The 22,839-nt window shown below is 43.6% G+C and overlaps 1 protein-coding gene across 2 annotated transcripts in view; it reads left to right on the top strand.

Moving 5' to 3' along the window:
* Positions 1 to 17,616, top strand: part of LOC111862849 (COBW domain-containing protein 1) — a 107,555-nt gene extending 89,939 nt beyond the window's left edge. Inside the window, exon 14 of one of the 2 annotated variants that reach the window (XM_023848599.2) lies at positions 17,474 to 17,616. In XM_023848599.2, coding sequence (XP_023704367.1) covers positions 17,474 to 17,489 — 16 coding nt within the window. In that variant the 3' untranslated portion in view covers positions 17,490 to 17,616. The remainder of the gene's footprint in view (positions 1 to 17,473) is intronic. The other variant, XM_023848587.2, reaches the window with a different exon arrangement.
* The last annotated feature ends 5,223 nt before the right edge of the window (positions 17,617 to 22,839 follow it).

Here is a 22,839-nt window from a genome sequence, read left to right as displayed (position 1 = left end):
CTTCAGTCTCACTTACATCATCATTCCCCCCAATACCCTGTATCGTCTGTCAGTTGAAAAAATCTCTGGTCGTGGGTCTCAAATGGCCTGACGCCAAGACGAGCTGATTGGCGGTAAACCGCCATTTGTAAAGTAACTTTGGTTTTGACTTTCACTTTGGGAATTGGACCAGAATTAGTTGTCGGCAGGGCATAACCACGATAAGTTGGTATTTGAAGACGAATTAGAAGTTAGTCTGAGAAGACTTAGTGTGGGCCATGTGCTGTAGTACAGATATATTGGGAGTGTGACACTTATGTAGTTCCTGTGTTGTAAGTCCGTTGCCAGGAAACGGATAGTGAAGACATAAAGTCGTAGCCATTTGTTGGCATACGTTACCTAGCGACGACTAGTGTAAGCAGACGTTACTTATAATTACAGTAATCCATAGAGTGTTATATAATTAATTATAGTTACGATCTGTAAGTGGTAAATAAATCCAATTACCAATACGAACCCTGTAACAATATATTANAATTAGTTGTCGGTAGGGCATAACCACGATAAGTTGGTATTTGAAGACGAATTAGAAGTTAGCCTGAGAAGACTTAGTGTATGCCATGTGCTGTAGTACAGTGATATTGGGAGTGTGACACTTCTGTAGTTCCTGTGTTGTAAGTCCGTTGCCAGGAAACGGATAGTGAAGACATTATAAATTCGTAGCCATTTGTTGACATACGTTACCTAGCGACGACTGGTATAAGCAAACGTTGAAGACGTTAATTATAATTACAGTAATCCATAGAGTGTTATAATTAATTATAGTTACGATCTGTCAGTGGCAAATAAATCCAATTACCAATCCAAACCCTGTGACAGTATTCTGTTTTCTAAATGCATGCGTGCCGGTGTGGAGCAATGAGCGGTCTAAGGCATGTACTGTCTTCGCTCGCTTGGAAGCCGGGATCGTGGGTTCGAATCCCACCCAGGGCATGGATGTTTAGTTTGTGTGTGTGTGCGTTTTTCTGTGTTTGTGTACAGGTAGAGGCCTTGCGACGATCTGATCACCCGCCCAAGGAGTCCTACCGTATGTGTAAGATCTAGAAAAACCGAAGTGAACGGAGAAGTTCATGGAGGTAGGCCTAGGCCCACTGGGGCTGTAGTGCCAAGGAAAAGAAATGCATGCGTAGGAATGTCCCTAACTTTGAATCACAGAATCGTACAGCTTGTCTGACATAGCCAGACCTTTCTTACTGGTATCTTAGGGCTGCGTCGCGTTGCACGGGAGTGCTTCTCCCTATATACGTTTTACAAGCCTTGGAACCAGTTCATGTGGGATTTGTGGTGGACAAAATGGCACTGGGGCAGGTTTTCTTCGAGTACTTCGACTTCCCATACCAATTCTCATTGCACTAAATTCTCCACGCTCATCCACCATCCGGGATTGGTACAATAGGCCAGTTTTGTGACCGACGTACCAAGTGGTCTCAGGCACACTCCACCCCGCAAAATTTAAAAAAAATAATTAGGGCTTCTGAAAACCCAAGCTCAGAATTCCAACTGTACATGAAATTTTATTGTTGTAATTGTTAGTTTTCTATTCTTACAATATTTTTTCTATGCTTTCATCTTTTATAATAATTTCATTATTTTCCCCGAATGCATAAAGTTGCATGAACATGCATACATACTAATACGTATATTACGGTAACGATTTCGACTTAACGAAAACTGTGTTTTCACGAGACCTTCCGGAATGGAACCGTTGCGTAAGTCGGAGAGCTTCTGTAATTGGTTCCTAAGACATGAATAGTTCCTCTGTTCATCAAGAGTACTGACAGATAAAATAATACATTGCACTGTACAGACCTAAAATATTTATGGTCACATTCAGGAGTTAGAAACCGATGCTGTTGCATGCTACACCGTTACTGAGCATGCGCGTTTGCAATTTATTTTCCTTTTGTCTTTCCTTATCATTTAAAGACTGGTAGATAACAGGCTGGCGGTGATTATGATGATGTTTGATGAATCCTTTAAACCAGAGCACTTCAACCTATGGGACGTGTCGCACTGGGCCGACTTCTCTGTCGGCTGGGTGGGATGCAAGGGCTCGAAAAACTAGAACTTCAATAAATGATTAAACGAGGGAGAGTCAGTCAATAGGTCACAAATGGAAGTAACACAGCTGTGATGGACGTATTAGGTTTCTCATATGTACCACTAGGTAGCAGCATTGTGCAGCTTCATGACAGTCTGTGTAGTAGCCGCGCATGCTCATATTCAGAAACTGGTTTCAGTAGTCAAAATGGCGACCGTGCTTGAGGTGTGTACCACCAAAGAGTGGCGTTCTGTTGTGCGTTTTTTATGGGAAATAGGACTCAATGCAAAGGATATTCATAAAAAATGTTTCCTGTTTACGGCGGGAAGCCTTTGTCGCGCAAAGCGGTTCACAACTGGGTCGAGAAACGTGGCAAGCGTTTCGCTGATGATGAGGTTGAAACGGAAATGCGAAAATGGCTGAAACAACAGTAAAAGGACTTCTCTGCTGCGGGTTTCGACGCGCTGGTAAAGCAATAAGACAAGTGTATCAATGTTGGCGACGGTTATATCGAGAAATAAGTGTTTTCATTGTTTCGAATATCACATGTTTTACGTTTTACGTATATCAATTTGTAACCTATTTACTGACTCTCCCTCCTATTAATTGTATACATATTTGTAGAAGAATGCTTCTTGGAAAAGGAGAAGTTTTTTTTTCTTCGTTGGAACTACGGATTCTTGACAAAATGACCGGTGAGACATAAGAGACAGAAGGTCGGGAATCATGATTTAAGTAAGAATTTCAAGATTATAATTTTCAAATTTCTTATAGAAATATAGTTACCGAAGTTACGCCGACAGTATATTGAATCATCATGGGTTCGATGACATGTTCTGTTCCCTACAGCGGCAGGAATCCATCTCCTCTCCGCCGTGTCCAGGCCATCTCTAGGTTCCACTGAACCTCCTGTCCAGTGGATACAGGGATAAAGCGGCCGAGACATAATCACCTTCATCTGTTGCAGAGGTTAAGAATGCCCCATACTTCCACACGTCCTCATGGCGCAGTGCTTAATTAAACATAGGGTCAACTTTGCTTCATTGATGTACTGAAGCAGGGAGGCAGGACGACTGCGCCTGCGTGTCGACGGTCGGGTTTGCTATTTTCCACTTCTCGCAGAACTTCCGGGAATTACAATACGGAACAAAATTATATGAACAAGAAGTCAAACAGATAGGTCGCACACCGGCATGCATCAAGACATGTAACAGTCAAGGCACGATGTCTGCGACATGACGTAAAGAAAGGAGCATAGTTGAAACGAATGAGATTATGGAAATCGCCGCACTCCTTTCTGAGTCATGATGCTGACGTCAGCTTCATGCTGACGAATCACGAATGAAAAAAAACTCCGTCTTGATGCTTGTCTTGACGCAGTTGGTGTGCGGCCGCCCTTAGTATTCATGTGAAATTATTCTATCCTTAAGACAGATGTAAATACTTCCTCCAAAATATCTGTAAGCGTCTTCCAGACTACACGGTGTCACATGTTTGGAGGAGGTAATATTGAATTTAAAGAGAAGAAGACTTTACTGTTAAACTATACGTTCGCTTCCTTGAAGTTTTCATTTGTTGATGTTAATATTGCGTGTTCAGTTTTCACTTGGGATCAGAACAGTTTACGGTGGGATATACTGGTTACCGGTTAACCGAGGGTTCGATTTATGCAGGTCATACTATAATATTGTTACCCCCGTGTTCTCGTTTTCATTGCATTTCGTGCCCGTCTGTACGCGGACAAAAAGTTCGAATTGCTGTAAACCCTTTGAAAAGCTACGTTGGCATGTTTATAAACAGGCAGAGAATTGAAAGAGAGCGCCAGTCTCACTATATTGTGTTTTTCAGTATTACAGTCTGATATTGAAAATTGGAGGAGACACAATTGTTGAAAGTTACCAGAACAGCGAGCATTATGGACTGAAAAAATAATAAAAGAAATCGTATCAAAGGACAAAATAATAAATTAAAGAAAAATGTTTGCGTGTTTTTCACAAAAGGCAAACCATTTTCTTTTTAGTGTGAACAGTAACTTGGGTTGTTCAGGCGTATTTCTATACAGAACTAAGTCTCTATATAGTCCAGTGGCTTTGATCTAAATACAAGTTCTTTGCCTTTCATGATTCTCTTGTGAGAAACATGATTTGGAGGGATTATTTAGGCTGAAATGTAACAGCGTGTGGTGCATCCATCACACGACATTTTCGAGAGAAAAAAAAAAGCAAACTCCATGACCTGTAGTCCGCAAGCGAACTATACCGACCGAGCGACCGCCGCTTGTCGACGAAGTTAGTGCCAACTTTTGCGGATAGAGGGTGTCGCGTGGTCAGCGCAACGGATCCTCACGATCGTTAATTTCGGTTTTCTAGACCGGAGTCGCTATTTCCTTGAAATAGCTCCTCAAGTATCCTGACGAGGCTGAGTGGACCATGTTCCAGACCCACTACTTCTCAGAAAATCTGGTAGCGCCGAGAATCGAACCCGGAACCTCTGGGTCTGTAGCCAGGAACTCTGAACAGTAGACCACAGAGGCGGTCCTTCTTTCAACACCGAAAATTATGTTTTATTTTGGCGCCACTGAAACCGCCTCCGGTTATTATTGGAGAGATAATCAATTCCGGAATCCAATTATGGAAGTAAATCCGATTTGCTATGTAGCTCGGGCTACAGTATCTCGGGACGTCCAGTCCTCATTTCCACAGGTTTTCTCATAATTCCTCAACACTTTAATAGCGCTGAGTAATGGCACAGATAGCCAGACACGGTAGCCGACCGGTCTAAGGCATGTACTGTCTTCGCTGACTTGGAAAACGGGGTCGTGGGTTCGAATCCCACTCAGATCATGGATGTTTAGTTTGTATGCGTGCGTTTTTCTGTGTTTGTGTACAGGTAGAGGCCTTGCGACGAGCTGATCACCCGCCCAAGGAGTCCTACCGCATGTGTAAGATGAAGAAAAACCGAAGTGAACGGAGAAGTTCATGGAGGTAGGCCTAGGCCCACTGGGGCTGTAGTGCCAAGGGGAAAAAGAAATGGCAGAAATAGGCATTTGCCGATTGCAAAACGAGAACATGATGGAGATGAAGTGGCCTGTGCCCCTGTCAGCATACAGCTTGCCGTACACTGTAACATCCTTTTCAGCTGTTGAGCCCACACTGGGAACTCATGGCAAATGGCCAGGTGTAGTGGCTCCACGCCCTTCAAGTTGTTTTGGGTGCCACAGTTAGATGACTTTTGTACGCAGGGAACATTGCATGATTTTCACCTCCCGATAAATGCGGAAATGATGCGCCATATTTCATAGAGCTGAATGCTGAATTTCTCTTATCTAGAGAGAGGTTTCAATACTTGCAATATTGCCGTGAAACAGCTTGGAGGGACACTATGCAGCTAGATCAGATTTCCTTGCTTCTTCTTAAAGGGTAAGACCTTCTAGCCTGTCCATCTTCAGTGGAATTCAGTTTTCTATTCCTACCTTCCATCTGTCTGCACTATCCTCGAACGAAGGCCGCGCCATAGCTCAAGCTGTTAGTCGCTGGCTTTCCACCGCGGTGGCCCGGGTTCTATCCCGGGGTCTGGTCAACTGGGATTTGTGGTGGAGAAAGTGGTGCTGGGGCAGGTTTTCTCCGAGTACTTCGGTTTCCCCAGCCAATCTTCATTCCACCAATTGCTCCACAATCACCCTCACCTATCATGTGGGGCTGGTACAATAGGCCAGAAGTTGCCGCAGTACAAGGGACTTAGTCCCACCCTACTAGCATTAAAAAGATCCTCGAACGAAGAGAAAGCGAGGCAATAACCAGCGCCAATTCACATGCGCGGCATGCTTTTTGAGAGCATCTTACTGGCTCTGTTTTTACGATGAAACTCAATATGTAACAACAGCGCAATGGCTAAGGCAGACTAAATCTATTCAGCACTTGCCTCGCCAGTTCTTCGTTGTAGGATTGCAGGCAACCTCTGCGTCTTTCCGGTTTGAATGTAGTAGAGTCTTCGGTAGTTTGTTTGTATCCATTCTTAAAATTGTTCTTTCCTGTTCTTTTGTTTTTGTTTCCTCTTTCAGCTGTTTTCTTTTAGAAATATAAATAAAATTGTTGAGCCATCGACACTTTTGTATTTACTTGTCCTTTCTCTCTGACTTTATTTCCTTCTCACTTATATTTTCTTCGTTTAATTTAATTCCTTTTTCTTTAATTATTGTTCAGTGTCTTTCTTTCCTTGTTCCTTTTTATTTTTTTCCTCTCCTCTTTCCTTACACCCTTTTGTTCTTTTTCCTTGTATTCTCTCTTTCTTCCTCTTTCTTCTCCCCTTCCTACCTTTCTTTCCTTCTGAAAACATTTGCGTCCGTGTACTGTGTCTCGGCCCACGTGCGGTGGACTAACCCGTCTAACCAACTGGATCTTATCATGAGCTTGTCAGTTGAAGCAGCAGGAAGAGTGAAATACCCACCCATCGTGTTGTATCAAGCGAGGGAAACAGTTTGTGTACCGCCAGCAAAACCTTTGTGGTCTTTGTTTATGTGTAAAGAGCCCACAAGTTGTAAAAAGAGCACACGTACACTCTTGTTCAGGAAAACGAGGAAATTTACCGTGGTTGTAGCGATACAGACATCTTGGCTCTGTGAATTCACGGGTCTATAATACCATTCCACATGTACTTGGGCCTACATATCGATATCACGAACATACATCGATATCGAATAGCTTACAAGAGCATGTGAATTTAATTACGAAAATGTAATTAACTTTCCTTTTGTTTGCAAGTGTCATTTATCAGATTTTCTGAGAAATAGTGGGTCTGGAACGGGGTCCACTCAGCCTCGTGAGGGTAATTGAGGAGCTGTTTCAAGGAAATTGCGGCTCCGGTCTAGAAAACAGAGATTAACGGCCGTGGGCATCCGTTGCGCTGACCACGTGACACCCTCTATACGATAAAGTTGGCACTAACTTCGCCAACAAACGGCGTTCGCTCTGTCGGTATAGTTCGCTTGCAGATTACAGGCCACGGAGTTCATAAGTGTCATTTATAATAGATGCCCATGTAACCTGCGGTAGGGTTTTGTTTGAAGCTGTACCAATTTCTACTTGAATCTCTTGTGGAAGGAAAAGTCTTAGCCTCAGATTCACTAATTGCCATACCACAGAACACTGTAATATGTAAATAAGAACATTCCTTGAAGTGCCGATATTCATCGAGTTTCCCCTGATGGATTTTTGAACTTTTTCCTTCGTCCGGTATTCATTGAACACAACGTTTCGGAAACTGGATCTGCCTCCTTCCTCAGGTGAACGGGTTGGAGACACCTACTCTATCAGGTCCGTTGCGATGGGGAGGTGGGATAGTCAGTCGGCATAGCGACGTGCTGTGGGCTGTAACGGCTCGGGTTCTATTCCCGGCATGAGCAACGGCACAGCCTTCACACCTCAATTTGGGCTCGTCCGGCCTCATAGCCAATGGATACCGGGGCCTCTTTATTCGGGGGTAAAGCGGCAAGGGCGTGAAGCTGACCACTCACCTCCGCCTAGTGCCGAGGTCAAGATTGGTGGAACTATGCCTCAAGTCCCCCATGTCTGTATGTCATACTGCTTAAATAATTAAGCATAGGGATGACTTGATCTTTCCTCCTGCCGGCATATTTAGTAATTTTTGTTCGAATTCTTGCCAAAGCCGATGCGCATAAATGGCTGAAATTTGATGAATGCCGATAACAGAAATTTTATTTAATATACTGAATTTTCCGTGCATAAGAAAGTGTGTGCTCTTACCCGCCGCGTGGACAAGAAATGAGTATCCGCAAAGTGGCACACATGTTCACAGCCTACTAAGCTTAACAGCAGTCACACGCCGGCCCAGATCCAAAGCCTGACAAAAAACCCTCCGTACGGACTGAGCTGGCTGCAGCGGTAACGATTGTGGTTTTTATTCGGGAGGTACCCCGGCTCAAATCTCAGCGGGACACCGATTATCCTGACTGGGGTTTAACGTGGTATTCCTCAACCCCTAGAGGAGAATTTCAGGAGTTAAAGATTGTTTCCTTCCACTTTTTCCCCAACTCAGTGTTTTCTACCGTCCAGTCATTAATGTTATATATAGTGTGAATTAATGGCAACGTCGCAGTACATACTACAGATAACGTGAATAAGGGCTGTTTCTGAATTTTATTTCTATTTAACTTTTACCCTCTATTCAATGACGCTTTCCGTAGCTAAGGTTGGGTATCGTTGAATGATGGGTTTGCTCAATAATGATTTGCGGAGATTTTGAAATGATGCGCACGTGGCCTAGGTTGATGTACTGCTCCAGTATTTATGTTTACTTACCGAGGAAAACCACGACGTCAGCCAGTACAGCCGATCTCAATATCGAGATCTGATCTGACGACCTCCCGAAAACGAAGCAACATTGCTACCCACACATCCGCGGTGTTTGGTCCGTTACTGAAGCGTATCTGAAGATGTATGTCTTCCTACGTCACTAAAACTGGACCGCGCAGGGAATATTACGACTTACTGACTGATGGAACAGTAAAGTAAATAAGTAAAGGTATCCCTGTAGCATGTCTTGGAGGCCGAAAGAGTTGTGAGACGTTGAGGCTCCACATTTTCTAGACAATCGGCTCACAGGTGGTAGTGAGGTTGTCAGCCTTACACACCGGCCGCCCTCTACCCCCAGGAAAATTCCTGGTACTCATTTGTGTTAGAGGCTGAGTCGACCTCAGGGCCATAATGCGGCTGGAAGGATAAGGCCAATTGAAGAAATCTAATGACCTCATCGGGAATCGAAACCGCAACCTTCCGGCTTGTAGCATAGTGCCTCAACCAACTACGTTGCCGCGTGCCTCCTGACTTACTGACCGGTTCTTGATTCATTTAATTGCATGTCAGTGACGAATTGACAACAATGTGAAAGGAGATGATCCGGATCTGCTTCAAGGTTAGGATTCGAAATTTAGTTGACGAGAGGAAAAACTTCAAATTCAGTAGCCGGTTCCCGGACCCAGACTGGAACCCGGTACCTCTCTAAGGAAGAATGCTGACCACTCGACAGTGAGGTTCGATGTAAATTTAAATAATATTATTAAAGTGGGATGTCTGAGTGAAAAGGCTGAGGATATTGAGGATGACTAGGATTCCGTTCCCACACAGGGTACAATGTTTCTTTTCGCTACTAGGTCCAGATTAGCTTTCAGGCTCGCATAGCCACCTGGCGGTTAGGTATCTCAGCATATAAAGTGGCCAGGAGATGAAGCTGACCACTCACCACTGTCCACCATCTCAAAACGAGTAGCGTTACCTCCATGATCTCTGCGTTATCACGATGTGGTGTTTATGCTGTACGCTAAAATCAACCTTCGTGTGTTAACGTGTCGACATTTCTCAATTCTGTTGACCTCCCTGAATGATTGTTTCGCGCCAAGTTCTGCCGCCTCACCTGCTCCACGCTGGAGGGATTTGGCTAAGAACTTCCTTGTAACCTGCCTATTTACCAACCTCTTTTTCACCATACTGAGTTTAATCCTGAAGACAGAGGTAGCATGTTCTTTCGAAACTTTCATACCTCCCCAATGTTACTGCATGACATCGCAAGCCACAACTCAGAAAACCACAATTTCCATATGTTGCTCTGTTTCGCTGGAATGGCAAAAGTATGGTTAGATCTACTATAATTGGGAACTGTGATACTTTGCTTGTTAAGTGGGTTTATAGTTGAGTTCTGGAGAGCCTGCCAATTATCCTGTTGCTGTGTTGCTAAATATTTAGGCAACAGGAGAGAAGCCGACGTGACAGTTGATCGCTCCCTCTCATTCTGTTATTCTGAGATGCCGGCACGACACTCGACAGCTGTTGCTGCTTGCAACTGCCGACGTCACATTCATTCGCGCTCACAAACGGAACATTAACATAAGCGAGAATCTATGCAGGGTTAGGCAGTAGGTCCTTAAACGCCCAGGGTCTCTTCGTCCTAAGGTAACAGCAAAGCTATCCCTGTAACAGGCTGTGAAGGCCCATAGGGTTGTGAGACATTGAGGGTCCCACATTTTCTAGAAAATTAGCTCACAGATTGCAGTGAGAATTTTAGCCTTACCTGCCGGCCGCCCTTCACTCACAAGGAAGATTCCTGGTACTTATTTCTGTTAGAGGCTAAGTCGTCCCCAGGGCCATGGTGCGGCTAGAAGGATTAAGTAAATTGAAAAATCCAATGACCATATCGGGAATTGAACCCACGACCTTCTGGCTTGTAGCGTAGTGTCTCATTCAACTACACTACCGCTTGCCCCTTGAAATGACTGAGGATTCTAATCAGAAGTTGTATTCACATCACTAACACAAATCTTGTAGTTTCCGGCTACAGATCACACGTTTCTCTCTCGTGGACTGTAGGATAATATTAAAATGGATATGTTTTGAAGTTTCGTGGCTGTGATTGTTCAGATTGTGGTCTTTTGGGTTTTGACTCCGTATGGTATTGTAGACGAATACCGACGTTTCGGGGGAACATGCTGCCACCACAGCAACACTGCCATTTCTGGAAAAAAAAACCTTCATATTTTTTACTGGATTTGTATCTTTATTTCCCGAATATCTCTCATACATGACTTTTGGCTGGGAGGGAAAAATTCAGGTAGAAGCACCAGGAAGCCTGACATAATCATTTTACCTTGGCTATGCTTATTCTATATCAGTCGTAATGCCTCTTGACATCTCGCACAGTGTAACACGTGCAGCACTGCGACTCCAAAACTCGACAACAGTGGTGAGAAAAGTGCCGCTTGGTATATTTGGTTATTACAGTCCCTGATTTCAGATGGCTGATCCAAGAAATAAACCGCCTCTGTGGTCTAGTGGTCAGATTTACTGCCTACAGATCCAGATGTCCCAGTTCGATTCCCGACGCTACCAGATTTTCTGAGAGTGAATGGGTCTGGAACGGGGTCCACTAGCCTCGTGAGGATAATTGAGGCGCTATTTCAAAGAAATAACGGCTCCGGTCTAGAAAACTGAAGTTAACGGCCGTGGTAATTTCGTTGCGCTGACTACGTGACACCCTCTATCCGAAAAAGTTGGCACTAACTTCACCGACAAGCGGCGGTCGCTCGGTCGTCATAGTTCGCTTGTTGACTAAAACCACGGAGTTTGTTTTTGTTTGATACAAGAAATATATGCGGTAGGAAGCCCTCCCTACACCCCTGTCATGCTCCCTCTTGTCCCTTCGATTGGTGCCCAAACTTGGCACAAGTACCACTTCCAGCAAAACAAAAGCTGAGTTCAGCTGCACTGGTAATCGGTCCTGGAGGCCACTCATCGAGCTATCAAGTTTAGAGATGGCAGTAGCTGTTGATATTTAACAGAGCGGAGTACATTTCGAAAGTAGTTATATGCTCAGTGTTACGTTCATGATTTGATCAGTAACACTTGCTTGGAGTACGGATTAGTGCGTTGGAGTGAGAGTTAATGATTGCTTTGCATTATTATCCTCCATCCTTTTCACATTTTACATTCTGCTTTGTTCATAGTTTGCCGATGTCAACATCAGAAACAATAAGCAAGCGGTCAACCGCCGCTTGATATTCAGAAGGTACCCCGTTCGAATCTCGGGCGAGACACGGGTATATTGTATAATCCTCGATTCTTATACGAGAACATTCATAAAGTGCATTAAAATATTGTCACGTGTAGGATGGTATGCGTGACGGGAATTACGGGCTCTAGTTCGGACGATTGGATTTATTAGCACCTTAGTTACAACCTCTCTTAATTACACTCAAATTACAGCGCTATATATACACCTTATAATTCACTGTTGCACGCACACACTAGTCCTCTCCGCGTAACGTATCTCAACACAGAAATTAGAGCTTCAAATCACTACAAATGTTACACATAATTAAGGTCTTCAAATCACACTTTAAATCCTCACAGGTCTACTACGCACTCTCTCACTGTTACTTAAACACTTAAACACCCTCAACACTGAAATACTCTGAAACACAGTGCCTTGGAATTCAACTCACCATGAATCGCTGAGCAACTGTGCTTTAGCGTGCAGTGGCTGACATGGGTACATGAGGTATCCGCTTCGACTCCTGGCTTGAAGACTGGCTCGTTTTCGTGATTTTCCTTAGTAACGGCGCTGCTGAAGAATATGGCCAGTCGAACGGGTCTCATCTGAACAACCCTCATGTATATTATGGCTGATGTTTCCATAGTTATGGCTTCTGCTATACCTACACTCATATTAGTTAAAATTACGAAATTTCAGTTTTCTATTAGAGTGATCAGTTCTGTGGTGCCTAATAGAAGGAGTACTGAATCATATTTCTATAGTTTAAAATATAAAAACACGTGTTTATTATTATTTTTATGTTTGTTAAGAGTTCTGACATTTTTATAAATCTACGTGATCTGGCAATAAAGTTCCCGGACTGCTGCAACATTCACACTAGGTGCTGATGAAACGAACAACTGCCAGCTGCACATAGTTCTGCCCCTTACCAACCATTGGCAGGTGTCACCAAATCCAGTCACTGATAATTCATGTGTAATAGCTCAGTGAGTTAGTTGTGTTCTTAACTGCTGTCACTTTTTTAGTCCTGGAGCAACGAATGAATACCTACTTTGTAAAACACAAATAGAAACTTATGAAATGTTTCAAATTGTGTGTGATGGTGAAGTCTAAAGTAGTAGCAGTGGATTTGATTGGTTTAGACGATTTAAAGACAAGCGTCGGTATCTTCAGGAAGACCCAAATGCAGACACAATCGCAAATGTCCGTGAAATGGTGTCGCGAGATCTCCGGTAGGCTCTCGGAATCACGACGGATGAATTAAACATCAATAAGGAGACGATTCTTGAAATTCCTCCATGAAGATTTACGGAAGAGGAAAATCTGCACGAAGTTCGTGGCACACAGACTCACGGATGAACAGAAAGAACGGATATTCACATCATACCAATACTTCAACTGGACTTGGCAAGACAATCCCAATTTTCTTGATTGCATCTTCTCTTTCCTAAGCTGAAAATTAGAATTTCCTATGGTTCTGTATGGATGTGAAGCTTTGACTTTGACATTAAGGGAGGAACATAGACTGAGGGTGTTTGAGAACAGGGTGTTGAGGAGAATATTTGGACCGAAGAGAGATGGTGACAGGAGGTTGGAGAAAACTGCATAATGAGGAGCTTCATAACTTGTACTCTTCTCCAAGTATAATTAGAATGATCAAGTCAAGAAGGACGAGGTGGGCAGGGCATGTAGCACGAATGGGGGAGAAGAGGAATGAATATAGGATATTGGTGGGAAAGCCAGAAGGAAAGAGACCACTGTGAAGACCAAGTCGTAGGTGGGTGGACAATATAAAAGTGGATATTAGAGAGATAGGATGGTATGGATTACATTGATCTGGCTCAGGATAGGGACCAGTGGAAGGCTCTTCTGAGCACGGTAATGAACCTTCGGGTTCCATAAAATGCTGGGAAGTTATTGAGTAGCTGCAGATTTGGCTTTTCCTCAAGAAGGGCTCGGCTCCGTAAGTAAGTAAGTAAGTGAGCGAGGTGAAACCTGCGCTCAAAGAAAGAAGGTTTAAGGATGTTGAAGACATTAAGGAGAACATAACAGCTGAATTGAACGCTGTTTTCCTTGGAGGCCTTTGTCGACTGTTTTAAAAAACTTCTTGAACTATTCAATACATGTATTGAAGCAAACGGAGATCACATTGAATAGAAATAAAACCATTTTTGATTTCCTTGTATTTTTTTTCACATCAGTCCAGGAACTTTATTGCCAGACCACGTGTTACTAGTTTATTAATACACATTTCAAAACATTCGTCATTCGAGAACACCAGAAGTAATTGAAAGTACATTTCAAATACAAGAATGAACTCCTTCTGCTTTCACGGCAGAAAAGTTTAAAACTGACTGCCAATCCTCCTCTACATTATTTCACACAATGGAAGTTTTTGTAGGTACTCTTTGACTACTTTGTAAACTTACATGAGCGAACAGAGGAATGGAATTTCATAAAACTTATCAAATCTCTTGAGAGAAATAGTTTACTCAAGTCATTTTCTTAGCAGAATTGCTATCACATTTAGTCGTCCTTCGAGTTTCATTTTGATGCTACAAAGTATGCTTAATGAAAGGTGTTGTTATTGTTTCGCCGTGTTAACTTTATATGAGAATGAAGACTTCGTTTGTTGCTCTTTAGCTGGATGTGTTACCTTCGCTGCAGGGGTATCCAAAGTATTCTCACTTGGAATTCACCTTAGGTATTGGTTAGTGCCTCTTATTTCCCAACATTTTCCACGTGGTTACATACTAGTAGGTCCTAGAGGGTTCTGACGATGGCGTATAACACTCAGAATGACTGGAAAACACGACGTTTCGGAAACTGCATCCGTTTCCATCCTCAGGTGATGGGGGAAGACACCCACTGTGTTGGGTCCCTTAGAAAGAGGTAACCTTAATCACAGCATTTACTACAGCTATTTAAATTACCTGAGACCAGGCTAATTCGAAGGGAGATTATTTCATATTTTCCTATTATGTCCCTTCAGCAGAGCCTGGTCTCATATATTTAAATATCTGTAGTTATACTGACATGGGTTGTCCAGTGACTGAGGTTACCTCCTTGTAAGGGACCCCATCACCTGAGGACGGAAGCAGATCCAGTTTCCGAAACGTTGTGTTATCTGATTTGTAGAATACTGGACGGTGGACAAAGTCCGAAAACCCAGTATTTCTTAGTATTAAGACGTACTAACTTGTGTGAGGCTATAGACAGAATTAATAATACAGCAGATAATTTTACTACCTCAGGTAATGCAGAATTCAGAATCGAAGGAATAAAATATTTTAGGTTTGAAATATTACTTCGTCAAATTTCCTTCGGCGAATAAATAACGGAAAGTAGAATTTTCAGAAGAAGATGATCAAAATATCTTACGTATGATCTCAACTACGACCCTTAAGCAGTAGCCGCATTTTCAAGATGGCGTTTATAGGTACCAAATTCTAGGCGTGAAAGTACTCGTAATATTAGCTTGGGAATTTCGGAGACTCGATTGAAATTTTTTCTTAATAGTGTCTACCATTCCACAGTAAAGGCAACAATAAGAACTTTCCGATCTGTACTATTCACTGACATTCGTTGTCCATTAGCCAGCAGTACTGAGTATTCTGTCTTCCTACGAGTAACTGTCATTTTCTGACCAGACTTTTCAAAACTCTTGCGTTTCTCTGCCAAAAATTCTGAAATTCTTCCATTTTCTTTGTAATAGTAACTGATGTAGATACTTTTGGTTTGTATAATACGTATATGAAAACCGTTTGCCTCCATAAGTACTCCTGAGCCATACAAAACAACCTCCATGACTCTAGTCCGCAAGCGAACTATACCGACCGAGAGACCGCCGCTTGTCGGCTAAGTTAGTGCTAACTTTAGCGGATAGAGGGTGTCGCGTGATCAGCGCAACGGATCCCCAGGGTCGTTAATCTCGGTTTTGTAGAGCAGACCCGCTATTTCCTTAAAATAGCTCCTCAATGATCCTCACGAGGCTGAAGAAACCCCGTTCCAGACCCACTACTTCTCAAAAAATCTGGTAGCTTCTTGAATCGAACCCAGGAACTCTGACCACTAGACCACAGAGGCGGTCAGTACTCCTGAAAACACCTTCAAATAAAAACATAATTCAAAATCTTGAAGATTGTCGCGATGTTCTCTAGTGTTTCCCCGTCCCATCCTAGACTGCGTTCTCTGCAAGCAGCAAGCAAATGAAGCGTGTTGGCACCTCCAGTTTGGCTAACATTTGGAGCATACGGTAGCTTGGAATGCCATGCACGCCCTCCTCACCTCAAGCCCATACTACATAGTCTCTCTTCTAATTGCGCATGAACCCAGAAACGGCCAACGTATGCCACAGGGAAACGGTTAACAAGGCTATGATTGGGTAAGAGTATATGGCAAACAGTGGGTTATCCGATCACTTCTCCTGCCACCATGTGGCATACCATTGAACAACGAAAGTGGCATTTTTATTTCATTTTTCAAAGTGTTAGCTCGTCTGAGAGGAATAACACGAACATACCGCCACTGGATATGAGCCGAAATTCCATTCCTGAGCTGTACGGGCTCTGAATGAAAGGAAGGAATTGTGAGAGGACTACACGTTCCTCAAGTAACAATTTGTAGAACAATGCAGAAGAAAATGAAGACAACAGACACTGACAGACACACTCTGGCATGATTCCAAAAGACATCTGAAGATATCAGCCAAAAGAAAAAGATATCTTCTAACGGATTCCTTAACAGGCCTAAGTAAGCCATTTAGTCAAGAGGAGGAGGAGAAGGAGGGGGAGAAGGACGATGATGATGATGATGATGCAGTGCAGATTATAGAAAAATTAACACATTGATAGAGGGAGAAAGATAGGATAGAAAATCAAATATGACTATTCTGAATAACCTTAACGCAATATGTTAACAGTTGTCAAGGTAAGATAAAAGTAAAGTTGTCCCTGTGCTTGAGTAATTAAGCACCACATCACGAAGGCGTATAGGGGGAGTGAAGGTATAGCTTTCGCATTCTTGAACTCGTTATTGGATACATTTTAAGTGGTCAGCTTCACGCCTCGGCCGCTTTACACCCGGGGAGAGATCTTATGGTACCCATTGGATAGGGGCCTGGGTGGGCCCCCAGAGCCGGTCTCGACGTTATGGAGAAGAAAAATTTTTACCCCTGCCGGGAATCGAACTCAGACTCCTCGGCCATCCGGTCCGTAGCATAGTTGTTGTACCAACTGAGTTGTAACAACAGTCTAAATATATGAAGACAGTAAAAAAGTTAAGCAAGTGAAGCTGTCCCTGTAAAAGGCCGTGGAGGCCCATACGGTTGTGAGATGTAGAACTTCTCACATTTTCTAGACAATCGGCTCATAGATGGCGGTAAGATTGTCAACCTTACGCACCGGCCGCCCTTTACCCCCAAGGAATATTCCTGGTACTCATTTCTGTTAGAGGCTTACTCAACCCCAGGGCCATAGTGCGGCTGGAAGGATTAGGTACATTGAAAAAATCCGCCTCATCGGGATTCGATCCCGCGACCTTCCGACTTGTAGCATAGTGCCTCAACCAACTACGCTACCGCGTGACCCCGCGGCCGGAGCGTAAGGCTGACAATGTTACCACCATATATGAGCCGATTTTCTAGAAAATGTGGGAACCTCAACATTCAAAACCCTATGGGCCTCCACGGTCTCTTACAGGGATACCTTTACTTTTTGACTTTTACTTTACACTACTCTTAAGTTCGAAGAACACAGCACATTTTCAGCGCTATCTACTAGTATCAGACGTAATGACGTTTTATAAATTCCTCGTAATGTTGTGTAATTTCAGGTTTTCGTGGTGGTGAATGAAATGAAGGCTCCAGTCTACAGAGGAGTGATACCACGTAGTCGGACAGAACGTATTGATTGTCTCGAAGGTGCCTTCTTCTTCAGGGTTTATTCTTGTAACCTGAAGAAATTTACGAAAGTGCCTCCGTCCTCACCATAAGGTAAGTTGACTACTGTACCTTGAAGATGGAGGTAGCATGTTACTCCAAAACATTTGTAACATTCTAACAAACTGAACTATGTCTCGTCTTTTACTATTTGAGGTTTGTTGTCCTCGAGGCAATGAATATGAAGAACATAATGGACTGTGATTTGTCACCGCGTAGTTTCATAGATACGTGTAGGTACATGTTTGCAGGATTACGCCACCTCGCACTCCATAACACAGTAATCTTTACTTTTGTATTGGTCTCCAGCACCGTTTGTTTGCTTGCAAATAACACTCAAAACTTTCTTCCGGGTAAAAATAGCCATCCTCTTTCTTCTCGCAGATTTAAACTCCGTGGTCTATAATCCGCAAGCGAACTATGCCGACCGAGTAATCGCCGCTTGTCGGCAAAGTCGGTGTCAAATTTAGTGGATAGAGGGTGTCGCGTGGTCAGTGCAGCGAATCCCCACTGCCGTTAATTTCGGTTTTCTAGACAAGTTTGTCACCCTAACAGTATATTGAAAGTTAAAAGTAAGAGTTCTGATTTTGTATTTTTCTCTCTTCCCCATGAGTTCGTGTCTCACACATCTGAGTATTATCCCCAACATTTTGTTTTCCATGTGCCACCTCTGTTCTCCCCTCGGAGTTAATCCTGTATGCATTCCTGAGTTTACTCAGCTCTTCGTTTTATCATTCTGTGACGTGCTACGTATATGACGTCCAGAAACTCTGACCGCAAGAACGCAGAGGCGGTCTTCCTGCTCAGGAAAGTAACGTTGAAAGTGTCTGGGAATTGGGCGCTGAGATGAATACTTGGACCCACGAAAGAAAAGGTGAACCAAGTAGGAGGTTAGAGGAAATTAAACAACGACAAGCTTCACGGTGTTGGCCCTATTAAGGGGATTATGTCAAGGAGAATGTGAAGAAAAGAACCCGGGGGGTGGGGGCGAATCATTCTCGCGCATGCGTACACAGTTTTAAACAACATATCTCAAGAGGATGCAGATGTAGATGAGAGGTAATGTTACTGTCCCCGTCTTCTTTCTTTGTACTTATGTGCCGGCTTCGCTAGCCCACTGGACTCCTATCAGGATCGTGTTACGGTAATAACTGAGGCAACCGGAAACTGCACACTTGAAGCCAGTCCACTGCTCGAAATCAACAATACAACTTCCACTGTATACATAAAAAAAAAAATCAAACTCCGTGGATTGAGTCCCCAAGCGAACTATACCCACCGAGCGACCCCCGCTTGTTGACGAAGTTAGTGCCAACTTTTGTGGACAGAGGGTGTCACGTGGTCAGCGCAACGGATCCCCACGGCCGTTAATCTCGGTTTTCTAGAACGGTCCACTGTCCACAGACTCTTTATTTATTCAGAAGCGAAATATTATAACTTCCTTTGCAAGCACTGAGTAATATGGTCCTTTAATATTATAAAATTTAACGATTCAAAGTGAATGACTGATGAATTTAGAGAAATATAGGAGTGCAGTCCAGTGACGTCTGGCCCTGATCATTAAATAAGCCCAGTTTCCGAAGACTTATCCTGAGGGAGCATCGCTTCATCCCCCGAGGAAGATTTGAATGCACGGCCTCTCTCCCAGACAAGAATTCATTTCCTATTGGCTGATTTCAACAAGCCAAATTCATCATGCAGTCTGGGCAAGCCAATCACATAACGAACTTTGGAATAAAACAATTCCCAAGATACAGAACTCGGAACCCCATATGTGTGAGCGGTTATTTTTTTTTTTTAGTTTAGTGTCCAGCTACACCCTCCCGAAGACACTTTATGGCAGCTACACATGCCAACAACAAAATTCACTTCTTCGGAAGACTACAGACTTTCCTCCCGTGGTGACCCTGTCCCCTTCCGGCCATCCAAACTGCATGTAAACAAAACAAGGCAGTTGTTTCTGTCCACATACGAAGAAAAGTCATAACATGCTAATAAATCGGTCTCGCCAATAAACCAGTCACCCTTCCGAAATGGCTGAAGAGGACCATAGCGTCCACACAGAAGTGTGACAAGTTTGGACTGCCACACTAAGTATTAAAACGCTATGAGTTATGTGTACTGCTTTCGGCTAACCCAGGATATGGTCCATTATGAAGACGGTAACAGCTCTCGGGTTCCGCATAAGGAAGCCATTTCTTCGCGACGGCGACTCTTCAGATTGTAGTCATGTATGCGGACACTGATGTTTCGGAGACTTATGCTACCTCTTTCTTCCTATCACCCGTTCCAATTAACCTAGCCCGTACTCCATTTGCTCACCCCCTCCATTGTGACTGAGTGACCACCTTCCTTACGTCCTTCCCTGCTGCCGAACCACTTCCTCGCTGTACACAAGACACCATGTTTCTCCGAAACATCGGTATCCCACTACAAAACTACACGATGTCACAATCTGAAGCGATATCTTGACCGGCTGAATAACTATCAGCTCCTCTAAGAAGAAGTTGCAACGTGGGGAGAAATATTTTATTTTGGGCGTCACGCGGTCTGGAGTTGTGAGGGCAGACCAACATCGCTACCATATGTCGCGTTGTGTCACACTGAGCTAACAATAACAGTGTTTGCCATTCAGCCTGATGAGTTCCCCATGCCTGTAAGCCGGACCACCAACGAGAGGCAGCTAACATCTGAGTGCCCTGGGGCGGACCGGCCCTGTGCGAAACCAACGTACAGCATTAGGTTACAGACTGTGCTGTCTTCTTTTGACTTATGGTGTATTCTTTGCGTGAAGCTAATAAAATGGACGCATAATAGTGAAGTAGTGTGTGTTGCTTCATCTCCTAAACTAATCTACGGATTTAGATTAAATTTGATTGGGGGACACGCGGCAACGTAGTTGGTTGAGGCACTATGCTACAAGCCGGAAGGTCTCGGGTTCAGGTCCCGATGAGGTTATTGAATTTTTTTTTCAATTGACATAATCCTTCCGGCCGCACTATGGCCCTGGAGTCGACTCAGCCTCTAATAGAAATGAGTACCAGGAATATTCCTGGGGGTAAAGAGTGGCCGGCGCATAAGGCTGACAACCTTACCGCCATCTATGGGCCGATTGTCTAGAAAATGTGGAACCTCAACATCTCACTACCCTATGGGCCTCCACGGCCTGCTACTTTACTTTACATTACCGTAAAAGTTTTCGTGTGAATGCAGTTGTGATCCGTACTCGCCAGTTATTTGTACGAACGGAAAATCTTGGTTAACTATACTTACGGGTAGTGCTTCTTCTATTCCCCTTCGCATCCTAAGCTCAGCCCAGCCATTTTCTCGGTGGGTACCGGAAGTAAATTTGGTAAATTCACTGGGGCGTGACACTAACCATTCACCACCATCTAAGGCTGACGGTTACAAATGCACAAGGCTACCGAGGCTCACTGTGGATTCCAGTACCAACTTTGCCTTTTACAAGATTGTTATAACCTCTATTATACATGGCGCAGAAAGCAAACTTAAATTTTCGCAAAACGTGGGTAGCCGTGAAATAATTGGCGCATAAGCTATAGATGTAACTGACCTTTAAAATGTTGATTTCAATTATGTTTCGGTATAGAAAACTATAATTTTGGGGCATTTTGCTTCAAGCCGGAAGGTCACGGATTCGATTTCCGATGAGGCCATTGGGTTTTTCAGTTGACTAATCCTTCCAGCTGCATTATGGCCCTGGGGTCGACTCAGCTTCTAACAGAAAAGAGGAANTTCCTGGGGGGGGGGGGGTAAAGGGCGGCCGGTGCGTAAGGCTGACAACTTCAGCTCCGTCTGTGAGCTGATTGTCTAGAAAATATGAGAATCTCAACGTCTCACAACCCTATGGGTCGCTACGGCCTGTGACAGGGATAACTTTCTTTTTTTTAAACTAATTTTGCCTGTGGTTTTATGTGGGTGTGACACTTGATCTCTGACATTAAGGGAGGAACATAGACTCAGGGTGTTTGAGAACAGGGTGTTGAGGAGAATATTTGGACCGAAGAGGGATGAAGTGACGGGAGGTTGGAGAAAACCGCACAATGAGGAGTTTCATAACTTCTACTCTTCTCCAAGTATAATTAGAATGATCAAGTCAAGGAGGATGAGATGGTCAGGGCATGTAGCATGTATGGGGAGAAGAGGACTGCATATAGGATTTTAGTCGGAAATCCATAAGGAAAGAGACCACTCAAAAGAAGTAGACGTAGGTGGGAGGATATTATTGAAATGGATCTTAGAGAGACAGGATTGGGTGATGTGATCTGGCTCGTGATAGAAACCAGTGGAGGTCTCTTGTGAACACGGTAATAAACCTTCGGGTTCGAAAAAGAAAATACTGGGAAATTCTTAAGTAGCTTATCGGCTGGCGACTTCTCAAGAAGGGCTGATCTCCATGGATATCGTTTACCTACGGTGAATATTTAACGAAATACAAGGCGAAGTCATTGTGTCGGTAATGTGCTACAAACGAACATCCAGACATAAATAGCAGTTGATGTGTGTGCTTTATATTACATACTCTCTTGATTGGTGTGGGTGTGTGTGTGAGAGAGACAGTCGGTATAGCTATGGAGCTCTACACTTGTCCGGGTGGCGTTCCAGCTACCACTGTCGTCTGGTCTGACATTTCTGTCTGGTTTCCTTAATCCCTACGAGGATATCGAAGTGGTACGTTAAAATAGATCATGGCCACATTTCAGAATCATCTTTCCATCTCATTCGAAACTATGTAAATTCTACATTAAAACAATGTCGTTAAAAACCTAAGAATCAATCTCATATTCTCTTTTTGTATAATGATTATGACATTGATACTCTATGGTCTATGGTATTCAAATTATGGAGCTGACAAACCGTCGTTAAATAAACTAAGAAAAAACAAACAAAACAAACTCCGTGGCTTGTGTCCGCAAGTGAACTTTCCCCTTCCGAGCGAGCACCGATTGTCGGCAAAGTTAGTGCCAACTTTAGCTGATAGAGGGTGTCGCGTGGTCAGCGAAACATCCCCACTGCCGCTAATTTCGGTTTTCTAGACCGAAGACGCTATTTCCTTGAAATAGCTTCACAATTACCCTCACGAGGCTGAGTGGACCCCGTTCCAGACCCACTACTTCTCAGAAAATCTGGTAGCACTGGGAATCGAACCCGGACGTCAGGGTCTGTATGCAGGAACTCTTACCACTATACCACTGTACTTTAATTCATTATTTGTTAAGCAAGCGTATAACATTTCTGC

Source organism: Cryptotermes secundus, unplaced genomic scaffold (assembly GCF_002891405.2).
Source record: "Cryptotermes secundus unplaced genomic scaffold, Csec_1.0 scaffold1105, whole genome shotgun sequence".
NCBI classification, from domain to species: Eukaryota; Metazoa; Arthropoda; class Insecta; order Blattodea; family Kalotermitidae; genus Cryptotermes; species Cryptotermes secundus.
The sequence above is the reverse complement of the archived record's forward strand: the minus strand, read 5'-3'. Positions and strand labels throughout refer to the sequence as shown.